Source organism: Nerophis lumbriciformis, linkage group LG28 (genome assembly GCF_033978685.3).
Source record: "Nerophis lumbriciformis linkage group LG28, RoL_Nlum_v2.1, whole genome shotgun sequence".
Taxonomy (NCBI): Eukaryota; Metazoa; Chordata; class Actinopteri; order Syngnathiformes; family Syngnathidae; genus Nerophis; species Nerophis lumbriciformis.
This window is the reverse complement of record NC_084575.2, coordinates 19454882-19482847: the sequence shown is the minus strand read 5'-3', so window position 1 is coordinate 19482847 and position 27966 is coordinate 19454882. Positions and strand designations below refer to the sequence as shown.

Genomic DNA, 27966 nt, shown 5'->3' with positions numbered 1-27966 from the left:
ATTAGTTCAAAAAACTACTGCAGTTATTAAAAGTACAATCGTCCTTTGACAGATTGCGCTTCAAATACTGTGGCTTCAGAACATCATTGATTTTCTTTGGATCTTATTCTATTTTTTTTGCATATTCTACATTTTGGCCAAGCATTTTCAAACATAAAAAGGGCTGAGTAAATTAAAAATATCAATACTATAGTAGTATTGGCCACTAGATGAGACCAAACCAAGCAGAGTGCGCTCTCCAGTATCAGGGGGCACTGATTGGCTCAGCGTCAGACAGCTGTATTGGTGCAGCTTTATTGGATTGAAAGAGTGTGAAGGTAACTAAAGGGTGTTCTTTCATGTCTAGAGGGTTCTCATAATGTTGAAAAACATATTTAGAAGGTGGTAAATTGTTTTTTTGAAAGCTCTAGCTATGACAATATTTTGTGTATGATTTATGATTCCTACTTCGTGGAAATTAATTTATCCCTGTCATGTCCGGAACCAATTAATAGCAATTGTATTGTTGTCGTACAATTAGTCTTATCTTAACATGTGTGTTAAAAAGCACCAATAAAATATATTTGAATTCATTTCAATGGGAGACATTGATTTTAGATACAAGTGTGTTGAGTTAAGAGCTTTTTAACCTTGTAAGTTGAGGCATTACTTTTTGCATTTATTGACTTACAGACAACAGTTTACCATTGAACCATCAGTCAGCCCAACGCGATTAATATCAATAAAAGGAACCCATTTTTTACGGTCAATTTTATGAGCTACATTTCAACAATGCCTCCATTAAAAATGTCCATCCATCTATTTTTACAACTTGGGTCGCTGGGAGCTGGTGACGTCTGTCCTCGCTGACCGAGGACTACACAGTCATGAAAAAGAGCGACCGACAACCATCCGCACTGTCACTGAGCGATGTTAAGAACCCACGCCACACTGCCTACATGTGAGACCAGTCAACCAATAGACTACAAATAATTAGATATTATCATTGTGATAATTACAAGCATTTCTACAATAACCTACTCATCGGTTGGTTTAGCACATAAACGAATAATGCTTGATTGGTAGAAAAGTTAAACAGAGAAGATGCATTGGTCAAGACAATGACAGAAACCCCCACTTCCCAAACGTCCGTGTCTTGATGTTTGGGGCACCCATAAAGAATGTGTAAGATGATGGTGGCTGTCAGGCTCTCGCAGGCTGTTATCCAGACATTAGATCAGATTTATCTTCATTCCCATTCGCTCGACGTCTGGCATGAAAGCTCATTTGTCAAAGCCAGGCGGCGGCCTTCTCCCGCATCCATACGCCCCTCCCTCTCCTCTTACCAAACATCTGCAGGAGGGTGTACTGGAAAATGTAGTGTGGCATGACAAGGTAGGGGGGCAATTGGAAGAGGGGAGGGTCTTTGGTGGTCAAACTGGCAGCTACTTGAAGTTGGCACTGAACTCCACGCCTCGGAGTGTCACCGCACTCTGTGATTTATTGGCTATTGTTTCAAAGTTGGGAGATATGCAGTGTCCTCATAGTTACCTTGTCTTTTTCTGCATGACCTACTTTTCCCCCTTCTTCGTTTTTGGCACTTTCGTTTTGCTCTTTTTGTATTCTTTTTTAACTTGAAGCTTACAAAGGTCATGAGACTTGTTCAGATGGTGAAACGTGTTACCCCGAATGAGAATATTTCCTCTTTTAAAATGTCTGTTCTGTGGTTGTACCATACTTAAATGTCCCAAAATATCTATAATAATTGTGTGAAAGAAGGAAACAAGATTAAACGCATCACAGGAAAAGGGGAACGTCAAGTTCCTTTTTGCATGAGTTAGTTAGCCATGCCAACAGTATTTATAATATGTTTAAATTGCCATGCCTTCTGATGGTTTGCTCCTTAATAGGGATGGGTACCTTTTCACATTTGAATCGGCACCAATTTATTTATGTTTGTTTCATTATAAAATCTAATTTTTTTAAATCTAAAATTTATCAGTGAGATATGTTTTTTTATATCTGGTTTTCTTACATTTCAGAGTCTCATTTGCAAATATTGTTTAGTAGATTTTGCATACAGTTGCAATTCCAAATGTTTTTTTCTTCCTTGGGGTGCGTAACAGAAAATAATTGTGAAGCAGTGCTATACAGGCACTCTGTCCTGTTCTTCTAGTAATTATTTTATCTTTATTTAGTCACATTACTTCGATATTTGGAAGGATATGTTTAGGCAAAACATGGCATGCAATGTGGTTACTTCACTAAATGCATGGTCAATGATATCTTGTACATCAGTGGTTCTCAAATGGGGGTACGTGTACCCCTGGGGGTACTTGGAGGTATGCCAAGGGGTACGTGAGATTTTTTTTAAATATTCTAAAAATAGCAACAATTCAAAAATCCTTTATAAATATATTTATTGAATAATACTTCAATAAAATATGAATGTAAGTTCATAAACTGAACATCAAATCAAGTAGGCTATTCCATTCATTACAATGCAACAATGCAATATTCAGTGTTGACAGCTAGATTTTTTGTGGACATGTTCCATAAATATTGATGTTAAAGATTTCTTTTTTTGTGAAGAAATGTTTAGAATTAAGTTCCTGAATCCAGATGGATCTCTATTACAATCCCCAAAGAGGGCACTTTAAGTTAATGATTACTTCTTTGTGTAGAAATCTTTATTTATAATTGAATCACTTGTTTATTTTTCAACACGTTTTTAGTTATTTTTATATCTTTTTTTCCCCCAAATAGTTCAAGAAAGACCACTACAAATTAGTAATATTTTGCACTGTTATACAATTTAATAAATCAGAAACTGATGACATAGTGCTGTATTTTACTTCTTTATCTCTTTTTTTCAACCAAAAATGCTTTGCTCTGATTAGGGGGTACTTGAATTAAAAAAATATTCAAAGGGGGTACATCACTGAAAAAAGTTTGATAACCACTGTTGTACATGATTGCAGCATGCATAGTTGACATTAGGTTTGTTTTTTTGCCACATGATGGTGCTATTGCTCCATGGTTAAATTGAATAGTCACTCTTAGCTTTCCTTATTTGAAATTTTTGTTTTTGTTTTTGCTCATATAGCAAGACGGTTATGGTAAAAACAACTCCACATTGACAATGCAAGAATGCAGAAATATATTTTGATTTTGAAACAGTATGCAAACTAAGCATGTTTTATGTGCAACAGCTGTAAACGTCTTCTTTCCCTTAATCACAAAACTGCAGCTAAGTCGTCCTTGGTGTATGGTAGGATCAGTGGTTGACAGGTCTAAAAAACAGCTGCTGTGGGTAGCCTTTACCCCCGCATAGTAGTAGCGATTAAGAGCAATATCCTCAAGAGACCATCTCCTTAAACTTTTTTTCGAGGCTTGACGCTGAATCACGAGATGGAGCAAAAGTGAAAAGGCTCGTATTTCTTTTTTATTGCAGCTCGAGTGGTGGGAGTGACACTGACAATCTGGCATCTGTCGGACTGAGGGGAGTCACAGCAGGGAGGTGGCTCACCGATGTCCTCACTCAGGAGCAGGATAAGAGGAAAATTAAGTTGCCAGTTAGGAAGCTTAACCTGCCTTTTGGGTGATAGGAGATATTATGCCAACTATTCATATCTGTCTTTTTTACCTTTTGGTTGTCTGTCTGTTTTTGGATGTATGGTTGATGAGGTGGAACTCTGTGTGTGTTTAATGTCAGCACATGTTGTTTAGATACAGACAGCGTATGCCTGATGTTATGTACGACCTTTTTACCTGTTGCTCAGGTGCCATGTCTGCTGTTCGTTCTGCCATGTTAATTGGCTAATAAACACCTGATTTCCTGCGGGCTCTCTGTAACTATTCCCTTAGTTTGAAACCCCTGCCACATGGAACAATAAACATCCACAGGCTAATATCAGGTACTGCAATGCAAAAAAAAAAAAATGTTTTAAATGGAACAGCGTTTTGAGATCGTGAGTGGTATTTTAGAAGTACAACTATTACAGATTATAATAGTTACATAGTTCAACAGCTTGTACTTTACGGGCCAACGTTTAGAACCTATCATTGTTAGCAATAAACTTTTCTCTTCCCTCCTATAGGTGGCGTGTTTGATCCGAGTGCCCACAGAGGTGGTCAAACAGCGGACCCAGGCCACACCCTCATCCAGCACATACCACATGCTTGTGGTTACACTCCGAGAAGAGGTACTGCATTTGTCCACAAGAGGAACTTGATTTATCTACAACATCTATTTCTCTGCCCATAATGATACTTAATTATATTGTATGTCGACAGTCAATCATTGTATTTTACCATTTAAAAGCCTTAGGCCATGTTTAGCATGTTTTGTTTTTATCACCATTTTCACATGATTTGGTAAAACAGTGATGATTTATAAATATGATAGAGGTTTACCCCAAGAGCTTTGCGCGAGTTTTCAATTTTTATCCAGTTGTTGTCCAAAGTTATTTATAGTGTACTTTTTTCTATCGCCTTGTTGTGGGGCAGACTGGTTCGTACATGCGCATGCATCCTTGCTGTTGCTATTTCTAATAAGAAGTAGCGTATAATTTTAACTTATCTGTCAGTAGACTCGATATGAAAGCGCTAAAAACTTCAACATAACTAACAGAGTAGAGACGCAGTCGAAGTGGCCTATTAATCTAATGTAACAACGTTATTGCTAAATCTGGAATACTGAATTGTTTAATCCCTAAATCCTGTTCAGAAGGGCTTGCTTATGTTACGTATATACTGTATATTTGTCAGATAAGGATAATTTGAAACATTGAGAGACCTATGGTTTAGTTTTTCTTTGAAACAGTGCAAATGTATAACTTTGTTGATGGTTTATTCACATTGCTATTGTGCCTGAAATTCAATATTCAGACATGTTTATTTCTGTTTTTCTTTTTCAATAACAGGGTGTCCGAGGCCTGTATAGAGGATTCAGGAGTACTCTTCTCAGAGAGGTGGGATTATTTCTCTTCTTCACTCTCTTTACTTGTATTTGCTCATCTAATATCTCTTTTTTTGAAAACGACACTGGTTTAAATATACAGTATACAATATACTGCTTATTTTTTAGCTTATTTTAACTTACTGATTGAAAATATGACATTTTTGTTTGGTAAAAAATTGCCACAAATTAGGCGGGTTTTATACAGTTTTGTCTGTGTGTCTAGAGATGTTCTCAATAATCCAGGTCATTGTAATCTCAGGGCATTCAATTGATCACAAGTGGACTATTTGGTTTGGTTTGAAAGACGTTTCGCCTCTTATCCAAGTAGGCTTAATCAGTTCATGCTCATAGACATAGATTGGTCAGATCTAGTTTTAGACTTAGATTGGTCAGATCTAGTCTCTTTGCAGGGTTATCTTTTTTTTTTTTTTTTTAACTTGTCAGGAACAAATTTAGCTAATTGTTAGATTTACATTCATACTTTACATTTACATTTTTTTTGTATTTTATGGTCTCCGAGACAAGTGCTACATGGATACTGTAGTTCAGGTGTGTCAACCTTCTTCTTATTGAAAGCCACATCGCTACTATGGCTGCCTTCAGAGTGCCTCTTGTAACTAGGAATGAAACGATAAACAATATTAATGATAACTACAGTATGGTTAGAATTTCCATTTTAAATTAAAATGATCAAAAAACCTTTATTGATAACTGATCTTTGATAAACTGTTGTCTGAGCAACTAAGATATTCAATTGTCCTGTGCTTGTAGGTTGTAGGCTGTGCTAGAGTGATCATTTTATACTCGGAGAAATACAAGACGATTGATTTCTTTACCTAATCCATTGCACAATTTAATTCCGCATACAGATATACCAAAGGTTTTAAGTGTTGTACGTGCATACAAATGTTTTACATTACATTTTTCTCTAAGGTTATATTTCTTCTCTTTTATTGAGAATAATTATTGTATATTCTTGGGTAGCAGGTTAAAATTCGCTTTGTGCATAATTTCAGCTGTTTGCAAATTCACTATATTGTGGTATTTGGTTTATTACCTGATTCTGATGACTTGCATTGATTGGAATCAGACAAGATTTACAGTAGTGCTGACAACTTCCACATTTTCAATTTTACTTTGTGGGGGAGAAAAAAAGTCCTCCTTTCTGTCCAAGACCACATTGAAGTGGTTGGTTTTGGCATCCTGTTTGTCCAGCTTCCATACTCGTTTTTATACATTTCACAAGAAATACATTGATGGCAAACTCCGTGGCTTGCTAGGTTGTTTGCGCTAGCTTTCGGACACTCTTATTTTGTTAACACAGGCAGGATAGAGCACCACTTTTATTGTGAAGACAGGAACAGAGTGGTCAGTCCTCAGACTTTTGACGGAAGGCACGGTTGAAATAAAAACTGTTTCTCGCCTTCCTGGCGGTCTCTTAGCTCATTTATGAAAGCAATCATAGTCTTCTCTGTGCATAGTCTTCGAAATGTCTTTTTGTCGTCCAGTTCCTCTTCTTATAGTTTCCGTCATATATTGTGAAAATCGCAAAAGATCACTAACGTTGGTTATAAGTAGACAACTTGTAGTGTTATCAAAATCATTGATAAAAATATTGGTAAGCGTGGCACAGTGTCCTGTGATTCTGCTTTGCTTTGTGATTTTAGGATATAAACTGATGCTATACATTGTATCGGTGAAGTCATTAATGGATTTTTGCTTATTAGGGTTCGATATGTCAATATTAAAGTCACCACAAAAGAAAATATTTTTTTTAAACAAGTGTCCATAAAATTTGCCTTGATTCAATCTTCCAATGTTTCAATAGTTGATTTAGGTGATCTATAAATACAACTGATGAATTTGTTTTTGCTTTTTTCATGTCATATTTCAATGATTATGCATTCTAAGATATTATCAATAGCAAATGACATGTTTTTTTACTATTTTGTAGTTCAGGTTTTTCATCACGTACACAGCTACTCCTTCTCCGTTTTTGTTAGTTCTGTGGATGTAATGTAGTTCATATTTGCCAGATCAAAATCTATTCCTTTTTATCATCAATCCATGTTTCTGTGACAGCGATCACTTTGAAGGGTTCGTTGAATTGTTCCAAAAAGTGCTTTGTGTTGTTGTAATTTGCAAACAATCTTCTGCTGTTAAAATAATTTATCACATTCAATGTTGCTATTATATTGTTCATCTGTATAATCCTTATTTTTTACGTACAAAATGATGGATATCTTGCTTTGAAATCATAAGTCAAGGTATAAGTATATATTCAAGTATACATTTTAAATTTTACAGATTTTTTTTTTTTTAATACAGTCTACAATAACATTTTTGTTGCATGATCAAATATTATATTTCAAAATATATTCAATTTCATGCACATTTTTTGGGCAAAATAGCAAAAAAGAATACATTTTGTGTTGTTATATTTTGTATTGTTATATTTATATTGTTACGTAAGTATTTTTTGATGCACATTATTTACACACACACATTAAATGATATGGCGGGTCAGAGCTGGCCCCCAGGGCGTTGCATTTGACCCCAGTACTTTTCTATAGTTTTCAAAGGTGTACTAAAGTTTTACTACCTCCCAAAGTTCCACTTCTGCTTGCCTGCTATCTGACTGAGAAAAGAAGTCCGACACACAACTAGGTATATGAAGGTGACACTTGTCTTTCTTTTTTGGGGAGGAGGTGGGTAAGCGCGTAATCTAGTCCCCTCCTCTGTGCTGGCCTGTACTTATTTTCTGCCTCACTAAACTGATGTTATTCACGCAAATTCCATCTGGACAGCTGGGGGAAAAAAGGACAACAAGACACTGTGATTTCTCGGAGGGACTCTGAATAAATGAATACATTTGTAGGCAGGCGCACGGCCTGTGTGCATACTAACGCAGGCAGATGAATCGCAACACGGCGGCAGGGATATGTGGCGCAGCAACAGCAAAGGATCCTGTGTGGTGATTGGCTTTGACGTTTGTCAGGAAGGTAATTCATTTTCACTTTGCCCTCTTCGCACGCTCCCTCTTCTTGCCAAGCGACACTGTCAAGATAAGTTTGTTTATGTGCTACGGCGTGCTGCCGAACACCCTTGCCCGCCAACTAATTGGGGTCCTACCTGTGCTATATATTCATTACACAACCTTCAGAAAGCATTTGTGATGGGCATGATACCACATTAGGGGAAGAGGAGGCTCGACAGGAGTTAGAAGGTGGTGTGTAACTGTACCTAAAAGCACATATTTTAAACTATTGGTTCATGATGTCAGGCATTGCGTAACTAATTTTTGTTCCTGCATTTTTTCCTTAAGAGGAAAGAACAATTTTTGGATTGCGGCTGCATGAAAATAATAGCCGAGATTCCAATTGTGCCGCTGCATGCTAAGCATTTTCTTTAAAAAACCCTAATACAGAAGTCTCCTTTCTGAGCTGCCACCTTATCGTGGTAGAGGAGTTTGCGTGTCCCAATGATCCTAGGACCTATGTTGTCCAGGGGCTTCTATTCCTAAGACAAACAGATCCTAGGTGAGTGACCAGACAAAGAGCAGCTCAAAGACCTTTATGAAGAACAAAAAACGAGGACTCAGATTTCCTTCGCCCAAAGAGGCAACGTGGGTCCCCCCTCCAATGGGCTGACCACTCATAGGAGGGAGCATAGAGCTCGGGTGCAGTGTAAGCTGCGCGGCAGCCAAAAGCAGGGCCCTTGGCGGTCTGATCCTCGACTACAGAAGCTTGCGCTTGGGATGTGGTACCTCACCTCGCTGAGGGGGAAGGAGTCTGAGCTGGTGCGCGAGGTACAGAAGTTCTGGCTAATTATAGTCGGACTCGCTTTGACGCACAGTAAGGGCCTAAAACCAGTCCTCTCAAGAGAGGCTGGACTCTCTTCCAATCTGGTGTTGCATGCAGTGAGAGGCGACGGGCTGGGGTGGCAATTCTTGTTGCGCCCCGGCTCAAAGCCTGCACGTTGGAGTTTAACTCAGTAGATGAGAGGGTAGCTTCCCAGCGCCTTCGAGGGAGTACTGGAGAGTGCTTCCTCTGGTGACTGATTCCCTTGTTCTGCTGAGTGACTTCAATGTTCACACTGGCAATGACCGGGAAACCTGGAGAGGCATGATTTGGAGGAATGGCCGCTCGGATCTGAACCCGAGTGGTGTTTTTTTATTGGACTTTTGTGCTCCTCACAGATTGTCCATAACAAACACCATGTTCACACATAAGGGTGTCCATATGTGCACTTGGCACCAGGACAGCCCAGGCCGCAGTTTGATGATCGACTTTGTTGTGTCATCGGATTTGCTGTCTCATGTTTTGGACACTCGGATGAAGAGAGGGGCGGGGCTTTCTTACGATCATCACCTGGTGGTGAGTTGGCTCAGATGGTGGGGGAGGATGCCAGAAAGGCCTGGCAGGCCCAAACGTATTGTGGGGGTCTGCTGGGAACGTCAAGCAGAGTCTCCCGTCAGAGGGAGTTTCAATTCCCACCTCCGGAAGAGCTTTGAACATGTCACGAGGGAGGCGCTGGACATTGAGTCAGAGTGGACCATGTTCCGTACCTCTATTGTTGTGGCGACCAATCGGACCTGTGGTCGCAAGGTGGTTGGCGCCTGTCTTGGTGGTGATTCCAGAACGCCACCAGGGGTGAGGGGTGCTGTCACGCTGAAAAAAAGAGTCCTATCGGGTCCTATTGGCTCATGGGACTCTGGAGGGAGCAGACATGGAACCGACAGACGTGTGCAGTGTGCGGTTTCGGGGGTCGCGGAAGCACAAATCCGAACATGGGAGGAGTTTGGGGAATCCAAGGAAAACGATTTCCAGACGGCTTCGAAGCAATTCTGGACCACCAACCACCGCCTCAGGAGGGGGAAGCAGCACTATCAACACCGTGTATGGTGGGGATGGTGTCCTGCTGACCTCGACTCAGGATTTTGTAGATCGATTGAGTGAATACTTCGAACACCTCATCAATCCCCCCTCCACGTCTTCCTATGAAGAAGCAGTGCCTGGGGAATCTGTGGTGGGCTCTCCTATTTCTGGGGCTGAGGTTGCCGAAATAGTTCAAAAGCTCCTCGGTGGATGAGATCTGCCCGGAATTCCTTAAATCTTTGGATGCTGTGGGGCTGTCGTGGTTGACAAGAGTCTGCAACATTGCGTGGACATTGGGGGTGGTACCTCTGGATTGGCAGACAGGAGTGGTGGTTCCTCTCTTCAAGATGGGGAACCGGAGAGTGTGTTCCAACTATCGTGGGATTACACTCCTTAGCCTTACAGGTGTACAGGAGAGGAGGCTACGCTGGATAGTCAAACCTCTGATTCAGGAGAAGCAGTGTGGTTTTCGTCCTGATCGTGGAACTATGGACCAGCTCTATACTCTCGGCATGGAGGTGTTTAGGGCATGTGCGACCGGTAGGAGGCTACGGGGAAGACCAAGGACACGTTGAGGAGACTGTCTCTTGGCTGGCCTGAGAACGCCTTGGGATCCCCCGGGAGGAGCTGGATGAAGTGGCTGGGGAGAGGGAAGTCTGGGCTTGTCTGATTAGGCTGATACCCCCCGCGACCCGACCTCAGATAAGCGGAAGAAGATGGACAGATGGATGGATGGATGGATAATAAAGTTGTACCTCAACTTATGAGCTTGATTGGTTCTCTGACGGAGCTCTTAACACAAAACACTTGTATCTCAAAACAGCGTCCCTCATTTAAATACATTTAAATCAATTTACCCCCAACACCCAAAAAAACCCCCAAAAAACATCACAATTTTAACATGTAACATTAACTTTTAGATAAGAAATATTGTAACAATTTCCCTTGTGGATCAATAAAGTTTGTCTAAGTCTAAGTCTATAAAAACAATACAACAAAATATGCTACTAACAACTACAAGTTTTAGGAAGTAAATCAATAATAATTTACAGTATTATTGGAGCGCGGACTTCTACACTATATCCTTTCAGATGCTTCTCCGTCAAACACACCATAAGCAGTTTTTTTTAATTTTTTATTCTTACAAGTAAATGTCCACCATTTAGAAATTACCGTATTTAACATTCTTAGCTGTTGCGATCGTCTCATTCTGCTTCAATATGGTGCAGACGAGCAGTGATTAGCTCAAATTCCTTTGCCAAGTTGGCCACACATTCTATCATGGTTTTGATTATTTCTTTCTTCAATTCAATGAAATTCCACTTCTTCTCAGCACTGTCCTTCACACTCACTTTCTTCATTACCATGGTTGAAAAAAACAAAGTTATTTCGTCTCGAGTTATAGGCTAATGCTGGCGAGTAAGACCCGATGTTTTGGACGAATCTTATGGGGTTCACTGCTACATTTGATATGTATGTACTGTATGTATTTATTTACTGGTGAAACTCGAAAGATGTGAAAATATCGTGTGAATATTCGTTTATACAAGCAATTAGATTTACAAGGTGAAACTAATATATGATATAGGCTCATAACATTCAACTCAAGATATTTCAAAACTTATTTTGATGGTTATGGGTTACAGCTTATGAAAACCTTGAATTGAAAAGTTCAGATAAATTTGAGGTTTCCAAAAACTGTAAACCATGATCATCAATATTATAACAAATAAAAGCTTGAAAAATATGTAAATTTTATGTAATGAGTTTATATCAAATATAAGTTTAACATTTGAAATTGCTGAAATTAATGGACTTTTACATGATATTCAATTTTTTTGAGTTTCACCTATGTATCACTAATGGCGGGAGATGGTTTTAACTAAATATTTTCTTGCAGCTTAAAGCATAACAATTAGCCAAGAGACAGCTCTTATCTCAAAACACTCCAAAGTTGGGGCACTGTTAGAGTTACACTACCACCGTATACGGTATGTAAACGTTTTACAAATAAAACTTTTTCTGTTGGACATATCTGAGTCACAAGAGCAGTCAATATTTCTTAAATCAAGAACAAACTGGAATGGCAGTTATTGAAAAGCATCTTAGACAAAAAGGCAACATTGAAAAAACAATGATGTCAGTGATGTCCTTCTAAAAAGTGATAGACTGTAATGGTTTATAGGGGGCATGACTATAGGATAGAGTTGATAGATAGAGTTCTTTGCATGCATGTTATAGAATTTTACATTACATTTTTAATGATAATATGTTAGTAAATTATCTACTAAAAAAACAAATTATGTGCATTACATGGACATGTAAGTGTCAAAAAGAGCCACAAGAGGTTGGTAGATGAGAATAAATCTAAAGGTAAAATATAGTGTAGAAATGCACCCAATTGCAGCTGCAAACCCGTCAAACACACCAATAGCAGTTTTTTTTCCAAATTTTTACGGGTATATGTCCACCATTTAGAAATTACCGTATTTAACATTCTTGGCTGTTGCTATCGTCTCATTCTGCTTCAGTATGGTGCAGACGAGCAGTGATTTGCTTGAATTCCTTCGCTAAGTTGGCACTTACCGTATTTTTCGGAGTATAAGTCGCACCGGAGTATAAGTCGCACCCGCCGAAAATGCATAATAAAAAAGGAAAAAAACATATATTGAAAAAAATGCGACTTATAGTCCGAAAAATACGGTACATGGACATGTAAGTGTCAAAAAGAGCCAAAAGAGGTGGGTAGATGAGAATAAAATTAAAAGTTAAAATATACTGTAGTGTAGAAATGCACCCAATTCCAGCTGCTTTCTCGTCAAACACACTAATAGCATTTAAAAAAAAATTTTTTTACGGGTATATGTCCACCATTTAGAAATTACCGTATTTAACATTCTGCTTCAGTATGGTGCAGACGAGCAGTGATTTGCTCGAATTCCTTCGCCAAGTTGGCGACACATTCTATCATGTTTTTGATGATTTATGTTATAAATATGTAGTAAATTATGTACAACATTTTTTTTTTTTAATTATGTGGTGCATTATATGGACATATAAGTGTCAAAAAGAGACAAAAGAGGTTTGGTAGATGAGAATAAATCTGAAGTTAAAATATAGCGTAGAAATGCACCCAATTGCAGGAAATGTAGTCTTGATTTTCAAAAAAATATTTCGAGGCTTGCATGGCAGCATTTCCTGCCAATAGAAATGTTCCTTTTTTTTCCGGCAGTTTTCCTCTTTTTTTTCCTCAAACGGTGCTCACATGCCTGGATAATTGGTGATTACAAAGTACACTTTTTGCTTGTTTTTACTGCTCTGATGTTATCTTGCTTTACCACTAGGTGGCAGGATTAGCTTAGTTTTGCTTGAAATGTGTGCTCTGAAGCCTCCCTTCTCCCCCCCCAACTATTGGCTTTGCCACACATCACACTTCAGTTTAGAGTACCAATGAGTAGCAGCCACTCCAGTGAATATGCACCCTTAGCATTTGATCTGAAGCTCTGTGAGGTGACGTTCAATTTGATCTAAACTGCACAAATTTGAGTTGGTGTAATGAGTTGGAGATGAGTTATTAGATAGTAATTTATTGATATGGTGGGTATGAGCGCTTTGGCTGTAAGTGAAGCTGACAGTGTCTGAGGCACCTTGAGCCCCAACTGATTGACTACATAGTGCAGTCGCACACACTTATTGGAGACAAATGAGCCAATTCAAGATATTGGAAAGTGTGAAAAGATTTGTATCCAGTTTACTCACATCTCTAGTTAATCTTCAGGGAATGCTATAAACCAAAACTGTCTTCAAATAGTTGCTTATAGCAGATTTGTCTATTTGTGTTGGCCCTGCGATGAGGTGGCTGCCCGAGTGCAGCTGGGATAGGCTCCAGAGACCCCGAGAGGGATAAGCGGTAAAAAAATGGATGGATGGATGTAAAATGTTTAGTTAGTTTAATCAGGGTGAAATAATCAACAATTTTGTCACAGTGGAGAGTCAGCTTTTTAAAGTGTGCAGTCATAGTTGTGCAATGACAGCCCAGATGTTGTGGGATGTAGGCTGAGTTATAGCTGTCATACAGAGCAGTGGAGAGGGGCTTCCACTTCCTCTGTTTGCATGCTTAAAACACCGTCTAAGAGCTGAGCTCTCCATGCTTTTTCCAGAAACCAGCCTTGTATTCATTGTTCCTGCTGCAGGTTGGAAAATGAGAGACGCGGGGGATATATGTATATACTATATGTATATGTTTATATACATATGTGTGTGTGTTTGTGTGTATATATATTAGGGCTGGGCGATATGTTAAGTTAAAGTTAAAGTACCAATGATTGTCACCAGGGGCGCCGAAAAGGGGGGGTAAAGGAGACGGATTCTAGGGGCCCATGATGGAGGGGGGCCCAGAGAGGCCCCTAATGATGATGAAATTATAATACAGAAAAAATAATGACACTGTGTTGGGGGCCCTGAAAAGATTCTTTTCATGGGGTCCAAAATCCCTAGCGGCGCCCCTGATTGTCACACACACACTAGGTTTGGTGAAATTTGTCCTCTGCATTTGACCCCGGGAATAATTTTTGGTGCTTTAACCCCCAATTCCAACCCTTGATGCTGAGTGCCAAGCAGGTAGGTAATGGGTCCCATTTTTATAGTCTTTGGTATGACTCAGGGTTTGAACTCACAACCTACCGACCTCAGGGCGGACACTGAGTATGGCCTTTTATTAATATCTCGATATTTTTAGGCCATGTCACGATACACGATGTATATCTCGATATTTTGCCTTAGCCTTGAATTAACACTTGAAGCATATACTCACACCAGTATGATGATTCTATGTGTCTACATTAAAACATTCTTGTTCATACTGCATTAATATATGCTCATTTTAAACTTTCATGCAGAGAGGAAAATAACAACTAAGTCAATTTACCAAAACTGTATTTATTAAACAGTTATTAAGCAGTGGAACAAACATTCATGTAATTTCCAAAACAGAAAGTGCAAGATTGTCAGAGACGTTTTAAAACAAGCTATTATTGCACTTTTGTACATGATGTCACTAAGATGACATATGAAAACAACACTACATTTAAGTGCACTTTTTGTCCAGAACGCCACTACAATAGTTTAAAAACAAATAAAGTGCACTTTTGTGCATGATGTCACATATATATATTTCAATAACTGTCAAATAAAAGTTAGCTGCATAATAGGTCAGCAGGACTGCGGACGTTATCTCCTTCTGTTGTTGACTATTTTTGTCATACTGTGTTGATGTGGAACTGGAAGACGCCAGGCTCAATTGGGTCAGTGCTGGTTGCTTTGGCATTTTGTTGGTGTGGCACCGGCCGGAGATGTTGACATATACTTGACATATTGCGGTTGTCTGTTCAACATCTTCCCGCTTGAAGCCAAACCACTGTTTTTCTTGGGAATTAATTATTCTTCCTTCATTTGTTACCAGATTCGCACCGCTCCGCTTGCGCCACAGCTAACTTTACCCATGCCGCTGCTTCTCTGCTCCGCGAGAGCGTATGACGTTGCGCGCGCGACAGTATGTGACATATATAACAAGGTGCGCTTGTTTTATCTCTCTGAGAAGGAGAGACAAGAAAGGGTGAAAAACGCCTATAGTGTAATGCCCTCAGCTAAAAGCAACGGTGTGAGAACGTAAACTCGAATACCGTATTTTTCGGACTATAAGTCGCAGTTTTTTTTCATAGTTTTAAATACGTATATGTTTTTTTCCTTCTTTATTATGCATTTTTGGCAGGTGCGACTTATACTCCGAAAAATACGGTACTCACGATATAGTCATTTTCTACATCGCACAGAGACACAGATATCGCGTATATTCGATATATCGCCCAGCCCTAATATATATGTAAATGGATAGAAATATCCGCACTCATTCTTAAATTCTTACGTTTACACATCCTGATATGACTTATGATGTGAAAGTGAAATGTGTTTTTTTTTTTTTCAACTGAATGTGAAGGCCAAGAGAGCCTGCTCCTTTGTTTTTCTTTTATTTGTGCACTACTGTGTCACCTTATTTGTTTACACTGCTAGTGTTGAAAAGCCCAAGAGGCCTGAGATGGCCTGTTGACATTTAGTGATTAGGTAGGCTCACATGACTTGCCCTGGGTGTGTTTATGTGATCGGCAGTATTGATAAAGAAGTCTCTTCTATTCATATTACACACTAAAAACTAATGAAGAGAATATAACTTTTTTGTCATTGCACTTAAAATGCGCAGCAAAATTTCATTTTGAGTTCAAACCCTTTCAAGAGCAGAACAGAACAGGAACACTGATGGATCGCCTCAAAGGCGGTGGCCCATAACAAAGATGGGAAAAGCTAAACATGGGGGAAGAATGAGTAAAAAAAAAAAAAAAGAAAGTTGATCGCAGACTACGGTCCTATGGGAGGGGAGGGGAATTGGGCTCAGTTTTGGGCCAGAAAAACGTTTAGTAATGACAAGCACATTAACGGCACACAGAAAACACAAGGCCTGCACCGGGGGTAGGTGCCGTCCGGTTCAAAGCTGCTGCCATTTGGCGCTGCTCTGTGCACCGTCACTCTGCAAAGGGTTAAGCGGAAAATACGTGGTGGGGCGTATCTGTGTCGTAGTCCATGAGTGTATGTATTGTCTATAAGTTTGGAGGTCTCTCTGTGCTGGCGTCTGCAAACAGAGACACTGTCTCAGGTGTTTTTGAAGAAGGGGGAAGGATCTTCCGCTCCACTTGTCTCACTGGGGTGTTTACTTCAAAGTCTTGCCAAGGCCAATGCAGAGTGAGTCGAATTGCAGCTAGGAATAGTTATTAGTTGGGCGAAAACACATTTTAGTGCTTGGGTCTCCTAGTTGTCCTTTGTGGCTCTCAAATTGCTAATAATTTCACCCTGCAGTGCGGAAAGCTTCTCCAAGATGTTATCCAATGTGCGATTAAATTCTGAGATCGACAAAGTCTGAATGCCCACACCTCTGTCCATTCCTTTGGGCTCCTTAAACAGCTGCCATTGTCTTCCGAATTTGTCGATAGACCAGAGCAATGCTCAATCTAATCAACAGAAGCCCTGTTATCACAGTTCCAAATAGATATCTTCCACGTTTTGAATGGAAAGAACTATCAGGTACAGCATTCGCCCATCCTACCAATAGTCTCTCATGTGTCCGGCAGCAAACGTCTCGTCAGGACGGGCAGGTTACCCTGAACCTGTGTTTCTCGTCTAGAAGATTTTGTCATTTGTGTTGAAAGACCAGTTTATCAATTCCATGTTTAGATATTCAGAGAACACTGCAGAAGACTGGCTCTTACCCAGTTAAGAAAAGACAAGTTGAGGTGAGAGAAGCAGAGCAGTAGAGATAACGAAGAGGCAGGGGAATGTGACCGCCTTCGGTGAGAGCCAAGCAAGAAAAGCACTGTTTTTATTCATCCATCAATCATAGATCTGACCAATACAAGTATATGAATACGGACTGATGAAGCCTGCTCAGCTGAGAGGCGAAACATCTTCTTAGACAAACTCATCAGTCCAGTCTTCTTCGATAAACTGATCAGTCCAGTTGGGGTCGATTGAATGCCCTGAGAATAAAAACTCATGTTGAATATTTTATTCAATAATGTGACAGCCAGTTAATTGTTGTCTTCTAAGTACACACATTTTTAGTCACATTATTTAGCAAACAAGCAATAGAAAGACAAAAATAGTCTGTCATGTCCCATTATTTTTGTTTAAACGAGATTTCATTTAATGACACCGTCGTTGTAGGGTTGGGCATTGTAATAAAAGTTTTATTCGATTTGTCATTTCTAAAAATATTTTCAATTGGGACGGTATAGCTCGTTTGGTAGAGTGGCCGTGCCAGCAACTTGAGGGTTGCAGGTTCGATCCCCGCTTCCGCCATCCTAGTCACTGCCGTTGTGTCCTTGGGCAAGACACTTTACCCACCTGCTCCCAGTGCCACCCACACTGGTTTAAATGTAACTTAGATATTGGGTTTCACTATGTAAAGCGCTTTGAGTCACTAGAGAAAAAGCCCATCCATCCATCCATTTTCTACCGCTTATTCCCTTCGGGGTCGCGGGGGGCGCTGGAGCCTGTCTCAGCTACAATCGGGCGGAGAGTCACTAGAGAAAAAGCGCTATATAAATACAATTCACTTCATTTCACTTCACAATTGTATAGAAGACTCTCTCGGAATGTTTTGAACTCCTGTTTCATTGCATATATATATATATACATATATATATATATATATTGAGCAGGTAAATGCGGCCTGTCGGAGTTGCCATATGTATCTAGCTTAGCTTCCAATAGCTGACTAGCCATGAATTGATTATTCGGTTAATGTGCCCATCCCTTCTTAGTCGTAACAATATTGCATCTGTTGGAATTCTGTGTTATCATATTTGATTCATTTTTGTTTTGGGTTCATTGATTGTTTACTGTTTGACTCACCTGATTTCAGTTGCAGACAGCATAGGTTTAGTCCTCTCTCAGCAGTATGACTGGTTATATGTCTCTATATTAAACCTGTGATTGAGTAGCATCCAGTCCAGGTTGCAGTACGAAGTCAGCAGGGATATGCTCCAGCTCCCCGTGACCCTGGACAAGATAAGTGGTCGAAAATGGATGGATCAGTTTTGATTCCCCTGCGTTAGAAAAATGGTAGTAGTAGAGCAGCCTTTCCGAGGTGTTGCTTTACCAGCATATACCTCTCCAGAGATTAATGGTCGACCCCCTTTAACGCTGTGGATAACAGATGGATAGGCCTCTGGTCACAATGGCTGGCCACACATGTCATTCACATTAGTGTTGTTCTCTGTATACCCTTGACCAAAGCTGTGTAATCTGTCCCCACTTTGGATTGTTGTATATTTTACAAAACCTTTTAAACCGCTATTAGACCTGTCATTGGAGAGACAAATGAGTTTCACATCGCTCATTTGCTCTCTGGAAAAGCGCACGGCTGTTCGGGATGATGCATGCGCTATTGGGACCTTAGATTGTCATACTAATGTAAACCCTGATTCATCATTTGTGCATGTACTTAGTACAGCATTCTGAGCATGAAGACTTGCTACCAGGTTGCAGCAGCTGACATTTTTCCTGTAAAAACGTCAAATTAGCTTCTGACTTCTGTCGATTTCAACCCCCTTTCCCCTTGATGTGCATGTTTGATTGTTGGGGGCTTTAACATTCAGGCCATGTTTATGTTTTGGGGTCTTGAGGCTGTTTTCTTCCCGCAACTATATGCATGTTTGTGCCAATCCATGCAGAAAACCTCTGGAGCTGCGCATGTGTTTCTAATAACATGCAGACCCATTCGCCAGGCAAGACGTTAGGCAGGAAGAGCGGGTGCACTAGTAGGAAGTAGGTTTTGAAAAAGAAGACTGGACCATGAGTGGATTGAATGTCATGTTAAAGGAAATAGGTTTAAGCAATGAGCCCTTACTGTTTGAAATCTAGTGCCTGTAAACAAGATTAAGAGTGATGCATAATTCCCCTGAGAGCAATATACAAAAATAATGTTTGAATAGAATGCCTGTTTTACTTGCAAGTTATTTCAGGGGTGTCCAAAATGCAGCCCAGGGTCCAGATCTGGCCCAGAACTTGATTTTTATTGCCCCCTGGGTAATATTCTATTCGATACATTAAAATCAAACATGAAGGATGATTCCAGCCACACTGAAAATAAATACATTTAAATATTGATCAAAACATTACTCAAACAATGAATTTTGAAATATGTTTATTAGCTTAGCATCTTCACCAATACTGGAGAGGTTTTAGTGTGTTTAATTAAAGATGTATTAGTATATGATATGCAACTGACCCTTGTATTTTTCTTCATGTGGCTGTTAGCCGATTAAGTCCTGCACTTTTGGGTCAATTGATGGGTTTTATGGAGTCCATGTGGGTTAGATAATAATTGTTTTATGTACCATATTTTTCGGACTTTAAGTCGCACTTAAAATCCTTTTAATTTTCTCAAAAATCGACAGTGTGCCTAATGTGCGGATTAACTGTGGTTGTGCTTACCGTCCTCGAAGCAATTTTATTTGGTACATGGTGTGATTATAAGTGTTACCAGTAGAAAGCAGTCACACATAAGAGATACATGATGATTGCAGGTTTACACCTGTTGAATGAATGACACTAATAAGTACAGGTTAACAAGCTAGCCCTAAACTTTGACGTTTCATTGAAAATATAGAACATTACATACACACAGCGCTCAAAAATCTGTCAAAATATTGAAGTACAACTTTGGTAAACTGCAAAGCCGTACTGCTTGATGTATTGCGGCTACTGTAGTCAGACATACTGTGTTTCAACATGCAGGTATTATCATGGTGTGTGTATAAAGAACAGTATTAGGAGACATATTATCTGACCTTGTGTTTCGACTTATTATGCAAAACCAACTTTTCCCACCTATTGGTTCCTGTTGTTGTGTATTTGGGATCTGCATAAGATCCCGAAATGTTGCGCACATCCGCGCTGTTGTCAATGGGCTCCTTCTTTTTCTCTATCCTCTTGTTGTGGGGCATTCATCCTATGCTATTGACATTTCTAATGTAAAGTAGCGTACAGTTCTAACTTATTATCTGTCGGTAGACTCGCTAAGGAAGCGCTAAAAACTACCGGTACAAAAAAGATGACGGGGAGAACAAGCTGTCCAAGTGGAGCCACAAATCGCAGTGCACCTTATAATCCGATGCGCCCTATGGTCTGAAAAATACAGTATATAATAAGTGGCTCACATTTTTTGCATACAATAAACTAGGAGTGTACCAATACAACTTTTTCACTTACGATATAATACTGATCTTAGAGCCCTGAGAATTGGCTGATACTGATATTCGCACAGATCATGGTACACTTGTAATTTTTTGTAGTTTGGAATGTTTGATACTGCTTGATTAAGGGCAATTACTCATGGAACAATGGACGACATATAATGGTCACAATAATTCATTAAGTAAAGTCTTACATTTAAATTAAATTGAATGATCCAGACATGTTTGTTCGTGGATGTAATTTTCTTCTATGCTTCTGCTTTGCAGACTTTGCATCCGTCATTAATATGCAATTATAAGTGTTTGATACTTGGTTATATTGACAAATGTTGTGTTCTTGACTGCGATATTGTTTAGCTTATATTGGAGATTTTGAGAGACTTAGTTTTTTTCCTCAATATCGAATTTGGACACCCCTACAATAAACTACTTGGAAGTCTACATATACTTTATGTATGTCATCTGTATGTGACAATAAAATCTCTATAAAAGTGCAGACTACACGTGGGATATAAAGTTGTGTTTATGTGACTCAAAAAAGCTAAGGAACCTCTGCATTGAAGTGTGACATATTGCGGTTGTCAGTCTGTCAGAACCAGTCAAGCAACTAAATAAAGATACTTACCCAATACCCCAGTTTGAAAGTATTCGCTATGTTGGTAGCATCTTTTTGCATTGCTTTGAGTGTGTAAGGATGTGGAAAATGACCAAGGAAAGTATTAAAATGTTTATGTAATATTTTTTTTATTGCACCCAATGCAGTACTGTGTCCTTTTCTTCTTCTCAGACACCCTTCTACCCCTTATTCCCACTAGAATCAGACAACCTTAATGAACCTTTCCAGTGTTGTCTAAAATGATAATTATTTCATAATCAGGTAGTTAGCTTTTATTTTAATTTTAATGGTAGATCACGATAAGAAGGGTGGTTCTGTAGTTAGCGGGTGATTTGTTGCATAAACGGCTTTATTCCAAAACATTCATTTAAGGCTCCCCAGAAGCACCACCTGTATGCCAACCTCTTCAATGCCAATCATGCCTCGATCCATGCAGCCCCCGCCCCCTCTGCTATTTGTACGCCTGCCCCCGCTACCCTTGTAGCAACCATCATCTTTCTAGTAGGGGCACAAATGACCCAGCAGCATCTGGAACACTACACCTGAAAGTCAAGGGGCACGCTGTGATGTCACTGCTTAATGTCCAATGGAAAAAAAAGAAATATAAAGTGTCAGCTGCAGCGAGAGCATTTACCTCTTTCAACCCCTGCTGAGGTTAGCAGTTCAAAGTCATTCATTCCACTTTCATGACACAAGCTGAGTGGGAGTTTATGATGGCTAAGAGGTTTTCAGGTTCACTATATGTGCTTGATAATACAGTTGTGTCCATCTTACAATAATTATTTAATGACCATGTATAATTATTTCTCTTTTTGCGTATAAATCAACCGTAAAGCAAACTAAAAAAAAAAGTAGGACAATTTAGTCGAAAACTATAAATGCTATAATGACACTATTATAGGCCGGTAATTAGGCCAATAATTAATAAGTCAATTAATCTAAGGATAAATTAAAATGAACTCAATAAGTTGGTCGACATCAATAAATTACCATGTGTTTGTTTTCTTTGCCTATTGCTTTCAAACAGGGTGCAAGAGTTTCAGTGTGCGCATCGCTCTCAGCACCTGAGCACGTTTATTCAATAGCAATAGCAGAATTAAATGAACAGAGTAAATCTTCTTGTTTGTGTGAGTGGAGGCGCGATTGCTAGCATCCGACAGCGACAGTTGCTGGGGAGAAGCACCGCATGGTAACAGAAATTAGGAGGAAAAAAAAGATGATCTCAAAGTCAAATTACGGCTTCAAACCTATGGATGAGCAAGATTATCCTATTAACACGGACGAACAAGCCAGTATGCCGAATTTGTTAGAAAGTGATGGCCAAAACCCCCCAGAAAAACACCGGGCCCAGTTTTTTAAACTGGGAAAAAATAAACTTCAAGATATTCAATATTCATTGAAGTTCAATTTCTGCTAACAGAGATTGAGAGTCAGTTTAATTTTATTGTTTACTTATTTAAGATAATCAAAAGTTCTTGACCTTCCATTTACATCGGTAAAAAATACTAATGAGATATAAAAGTTCATTGCGTTTGAAAGGGTTACTTGCATTATTTTTCTCGGTAACACTTTAGTATAGGGAACATATTCTAAGTAACAAATACTTAATTTAGAGTTATTTGGACACAAGGGGAACATATTCTAAGTACCCTATACCTAACCCTAACCTTATTGAGGGAAGACTCTTAGTTAATAGCTTACTGGTTGTATAATAAGGCTATGCAGAATAAGGCATTAATAAGTACTTAATAATGACTAATAAGGAGCCAATATGTTACTAATTTGCATGTTAATAAGAAAACTAGTTAATGGTGAATATGTTCCCCATATTTAAGTGTTACCTTTTTCTCTTATATTATGACTACATGAGTGCTTAATTTGGTCTCAAAATAATGCAGACAATAATATCATTTATCACCAATAATTTGTAGGACAATATATTGTCCGGCAAAATGTAATTTAATTTGTGAATTGTATCTCACTCTCTACCTGCACTGTTACGTCTCCTAAATTGTACTGTATTGTTTACTTTTACTATGTCATAATAAGCTTAAGCTTAAATCATTATGTCAACACTACTTATCGTACCTTTAAATGTCTGGTAACCTCAGTGACATGGTTAATCAAGGTGGTTTATCTGTTCATCCAGATGAGTCCTAACTGAAATGTTATACTGAATAGTGGCTGCATTTCAGTTCTGTTTTGTACAAAATATTCATGGTTCCTTATCAATTTGGTGAACCTCAACCATGTCTTCAAGTACTGACATTTTGAAGTTTGATTCGAAGGTTTTTGAGTATTGCATGTGTGCCAGTCATGAGGAGTAGGTCAGCATTACAGCGTGTTTCCTTTTGTTTAAGCCTGCCACAGATTGATCAAGCCCATACATGGTTTTGTTTCACTGACTGTCGGTGTGTGCGTTTGTGTGAAAAAAAAAAAATTCAAGTAGTCCCTTAAGCAGTGATTGGTAAGCTGGAATATCATGTTTTATTGTTGTGGGCGCAGCTCCCAGAGAACATAGCAAGTGTGTGCTACATGTGTCTACACGTCATCTATGTGCTGATGTGGTCATTTGCATTTATTTGTAGTTTGGAATGATAAGAAAGTTATTTCTGCATGATATCTTATTTGGTGTAGTTTTCTTGTCTTTTTTAAGGCAAACTGGGTTACTGTTTTATCAGGGCTGCGACAATTAATCGATTAAATTGATTAATTCAGTTAGAAAAAAGCTTAGATTTATGTTCTGTTGTCTCGATTAATCGTTTAATGCAGGGGTCCGCATTCGTCCAAAATCCGGCCCCCGGGAAGTCGCAAGTAAAAAAAAAAAAAAAAAAAAAATATATATATATATATATATATATATATATATATATATATATATATATATATATATATATATATATATATGCGCACGGTGGAACAGGGGTTAGTGCATGTGCCTCACAATACGAAGGTCCTGAGCAGTCCTGGGTTCAATCCCGGGCTCGGGATCTTTCTGTGTGGAGTTTGCATGTTCTCCCCGTGACTGCGTGGGTTCCCTCCGGGTACTCCGGCTTCCTCCCACCTCCAAAAACATGCACCTGGGGATAGGTTGATTGGCAACACTAAATTGGCCCTAGTGTGTGAATGTGAGTGTGAATGTTGTCTGTCTATCTGTGTTGGCCCTGCGATGAGGTGGCGACTTGTCCAGGGTGTACCCCGCCTTCCGCCCGAATGCAGCTGAGATAGACTCCAGCACCCCCTGCGACCCCAAAAAGGGACAAGCTGTAGAAAATGTATATATATATATATATATTAGAGATGCGCGGATAGGCAAATATTTCATCCGCAACCGCATCAGAAAGTCGTCAACCATCCGCAATCCACCCGATCTAACATTTGATCAGAACTTATCCGCCCGCCATCCGCCCGGTATATCTAATATAGACGATGCAAGGCATTAGTGAGGCACCTAGCTGCCAACTACTCCGGTTTTCCCGTAATTAGTACGGTTTTCATCAACCTATTCCGGGTTACGGGTGCAGTGATAAAAAATACGTTTTTTCTTTAATTTAAAAAAAAAGAGTGAAAACTACGCGAATTGCACCTTGTGCAGACAAGATTTTTCGATCGGACACGGAGGAATTAGCGATGTAAAAGACCACTTTGGGACAAAAAAACACAAGTCTAATGCCGTTGCTAGCGATACAAGTGGAAAGCTTTCAACGTTTTTCGTCGCCCAAACAGATTCTTTGGATGTGATAAATGCCGAAGTTTTATTTACGGAGGCAATAATTGAGCATGGACTTCCAATCGCACTGGCTGATCACATGGGACAGTTACATGTTTGTAATGCAACCTTTAAAAATCATTACGCGGTGATCGCGGTCCCAAAAATAAACTTTTCTTGCATGATAATGTCCAGAAAAATTCGCTTTATATTACTATAGAGTCCTTTTAACGAATGAGTTTGATGGTTTATCACAAACCTTAAATGAAAGAAGTCCTTTCTTCTCCTGCACCTGCATGCACTTTGGCCTTGCTTCCTGTGTGGTGCGCAATCCTGTCGGCTGTATTTCACAGCACGACATACTGTTAAAAGTGTTTATACTATTTATGCTTTCAAGTCCAAGTTGAAGAAATCTTGTTAAATGTTGACAGCATAACTACCAAAATACAGAAGTATGTCCTTAATATTTTTGCAGTGCTATTTCTGTTGAAAAGTTCAAATGATTACATTAGAGATGTGATGTGCCACTTTTCAAGTGTCTGATGGCTTCAATTAATTTTCATTAATTTTTCATATTTTGAATTCATTTGAAAGGCTTACAAAAAAACTACATTTGAATTGTAATTCCATGCTATTGACAGGACTATTAATTTTAATGAAGTTAGCTTACCATGTTTACAGTATGATAATTGTGATAGAAATGTGAATTTTGGGGGGTGGCGGGCAGGTAAGCTGCTTACCTGCTGCGCGTGACGCCGGCCGCGGCGAAGGCGGACGAGGCGGGGTGTCGGTGCGGTGGGCGCGGTAGTGACCCTGGACATGCGTCGGGCCCTTCTCGCGGATCGCCTCAGCTACGGCTCCCGGTGGGGCCCTCTTGGGGGAAGGGGCCTCGGTCCAGGACACCGGCGAGGCGTCCCTTCTCCGCTCCGTAAAAGTGTCCATCTCTTTTCTTTTTTCTTCTTCTGTTGTGGCATATGCAGCAGGTGCCTGCTCGTTTTTCGTATGTGGGTAACAACATTTAACTATGTGTATATATTTCCGAATTGGTTTAACTGCCACCCGCAAAAAAAACAAAAAAAACCAAAAAAAAAAAAACTAATTGATCCGCCCGACCCGACCCGCACGCGGATAAAATCTTATTTTTTAAAATTTCATCCGCCCGATCCGCGGATAATCCGCGGACTCCGCGGTTGTGCCCGCAAACCGCGCATCTCTAATATATATATATATATATATATACAGGTAAAAGCCAGTAAATTAGAATATTTGGAAAAACTTGATTTATTTCAGTAATTGCATTCAAAAGGTGTAACTTGTACATTATATTTATTCATTGCACACAGACTGATGCATTCAAATGTTTATTTCATTTAATTTTGATGATTTGAAGTGGCAACAAATGAAAATCCAATATTCCGTGTGTCACAAAATTAGAATATTACTTAATCACTGATGGTTTGGGTTGGTTTGGTTTGCATTTCCTTTGGAAATCGAGGTCCCAGAGTCTGGAGGAAGACAGGAGAGGCACAGGATCCACGTTGCCTGAAGTCTAGTGTAAAGTTTCCACCATCAGTGATGGTTTGGGGTGCCATGTCATCTGCTGGTGTCGGTCCACTCTGTTTCCTGAGATCCAGGGTCAACGCAGCCGTCTACCAGCAAGTTTTAGAGCACTTCATGCTTCCTGCTGCTGACCTGCTCTATGGAGATGGAGATTTCAAGTTCCAACAGGACTTGGCGCCTGCACACAGCGCAAAATCTACCCGTGCCTGGTTTACGGACCATGGTATTTCTGTTCTAAATTGGCCCGCCAACTCCCCTGACCTTAGCCCCATAGAAAATCTGTGGGGTATTGTGAAAAGGAAGATGCAGAATGCCAGACCCAAAAACGCAGAAGAGTTGAAGGCCACTATCAGAGCAACCTGGGCTCTCATAACACCTGAGCAGTGCCAGAAACTCATCGACTCCATGCCACGCCGCATTAACGCAGTAATTGAGGCAAAAGGAGCTCCAACCAAGTATTGAGTATTGTACATGCTCATATTTTTCATTTTCATACTTTTCAGTTGGCCAACATTTCTAAAAATCCCTTTTTTGTATTAGCCTTAAGTAATATTCTAATTTTGTGACACACGGAATTTTGGATTTTCATTTGTTGCCACTTCAAATCATCAAAATTAAATGAAATAAACATTTGAATGCATCAGTCTGTGTGCAATGAATAAATATAATGTACAAGTTACACCTTTTGAATGCAATTACTGAAATAAATCAAGTTTTTCAAAATATTCTAATTTACTGGCTTTTACCTGTATATACCGTATAAGTCGCACGGCCGAAATGCATAATAAAGAAGGAAAAAAACATATATGAAATGAATGAAATAAGTTTATTTCGGTCATATAATCAACCATCAACCATTAACCATTTTGTGTGACCAGTTTAAAAGTACAGACTATACATATACAGTATAACAATCATACACATTTACACACAAAAGGAAAAGAAAAGAAAAGAAAAAGCATGACCGAAAAAGGAATAGGCTGAAGCCAAAGCTTATATTTGCCTATCCTATACCTTCACTGAAAATAAGATTACCTGGAACATCAATGTTAAAGAAAAAAAAAAAAATCAATGGGATGAAAGTAATTGTTACTATATTTTATAATTTTCAATTATCTCACCTTTCAATGTTTTCTTAAACCTTAACAAAGAAGTACATGTCTTCAACTCATCACTGAGCTTATTCCACCATTTAACTCCTAAAACTGAAATACATTTGTATTTAATATTCGTTCTTGCTTTACCTATTTCAAAAATCAATACCCCCCGTAAATTATGGGTTTCTCCTCTTAATTGAAATAACCTAAGAATACAAGCTGGAAGGCTGTTGTTCTTTACTCGAAACATAATTTCCATTGTTTTTAAAAACACAATATCTGAACATTTTAACACATTAGAACTTATAAATAATGGATTGGTATGTTCATAGTAGCATGCTTTGTGTATTATTCTTATTA

General features: G+C 39.2%; 1 protein-coding gene across 3 annotated transcripts in view; it reads left to right on the top strand.

Annotated features, from left to right (window-relative positions):
• Positions 1-27966, top strand: part of slc25a26 (solute carrier family 25 member 26) — a 116599-nt gene that overhangs the window by 13032 nt on the left and 75601 nt on the right. For 2 of the 3 annotated variants that reach the window (XM_061923446.2, XM_061923444.2), the window contains exons 4-5: positions 4080-4184; positions 4905-4952. The exons of the other annotated variant lie outside the window; for it this stretch is intronic. In XM_061923446.2, coding sequence (XP_061779430.1) covers positions 4080-4184; positions 4905-4952 — 153 coding nt within the window. The remainder of the gene's footprint in view (positions 1-4079; positions 4185-4904; positions 4953-27966) is intronic. 3 annotated transcript variants of the gene reach the window in all.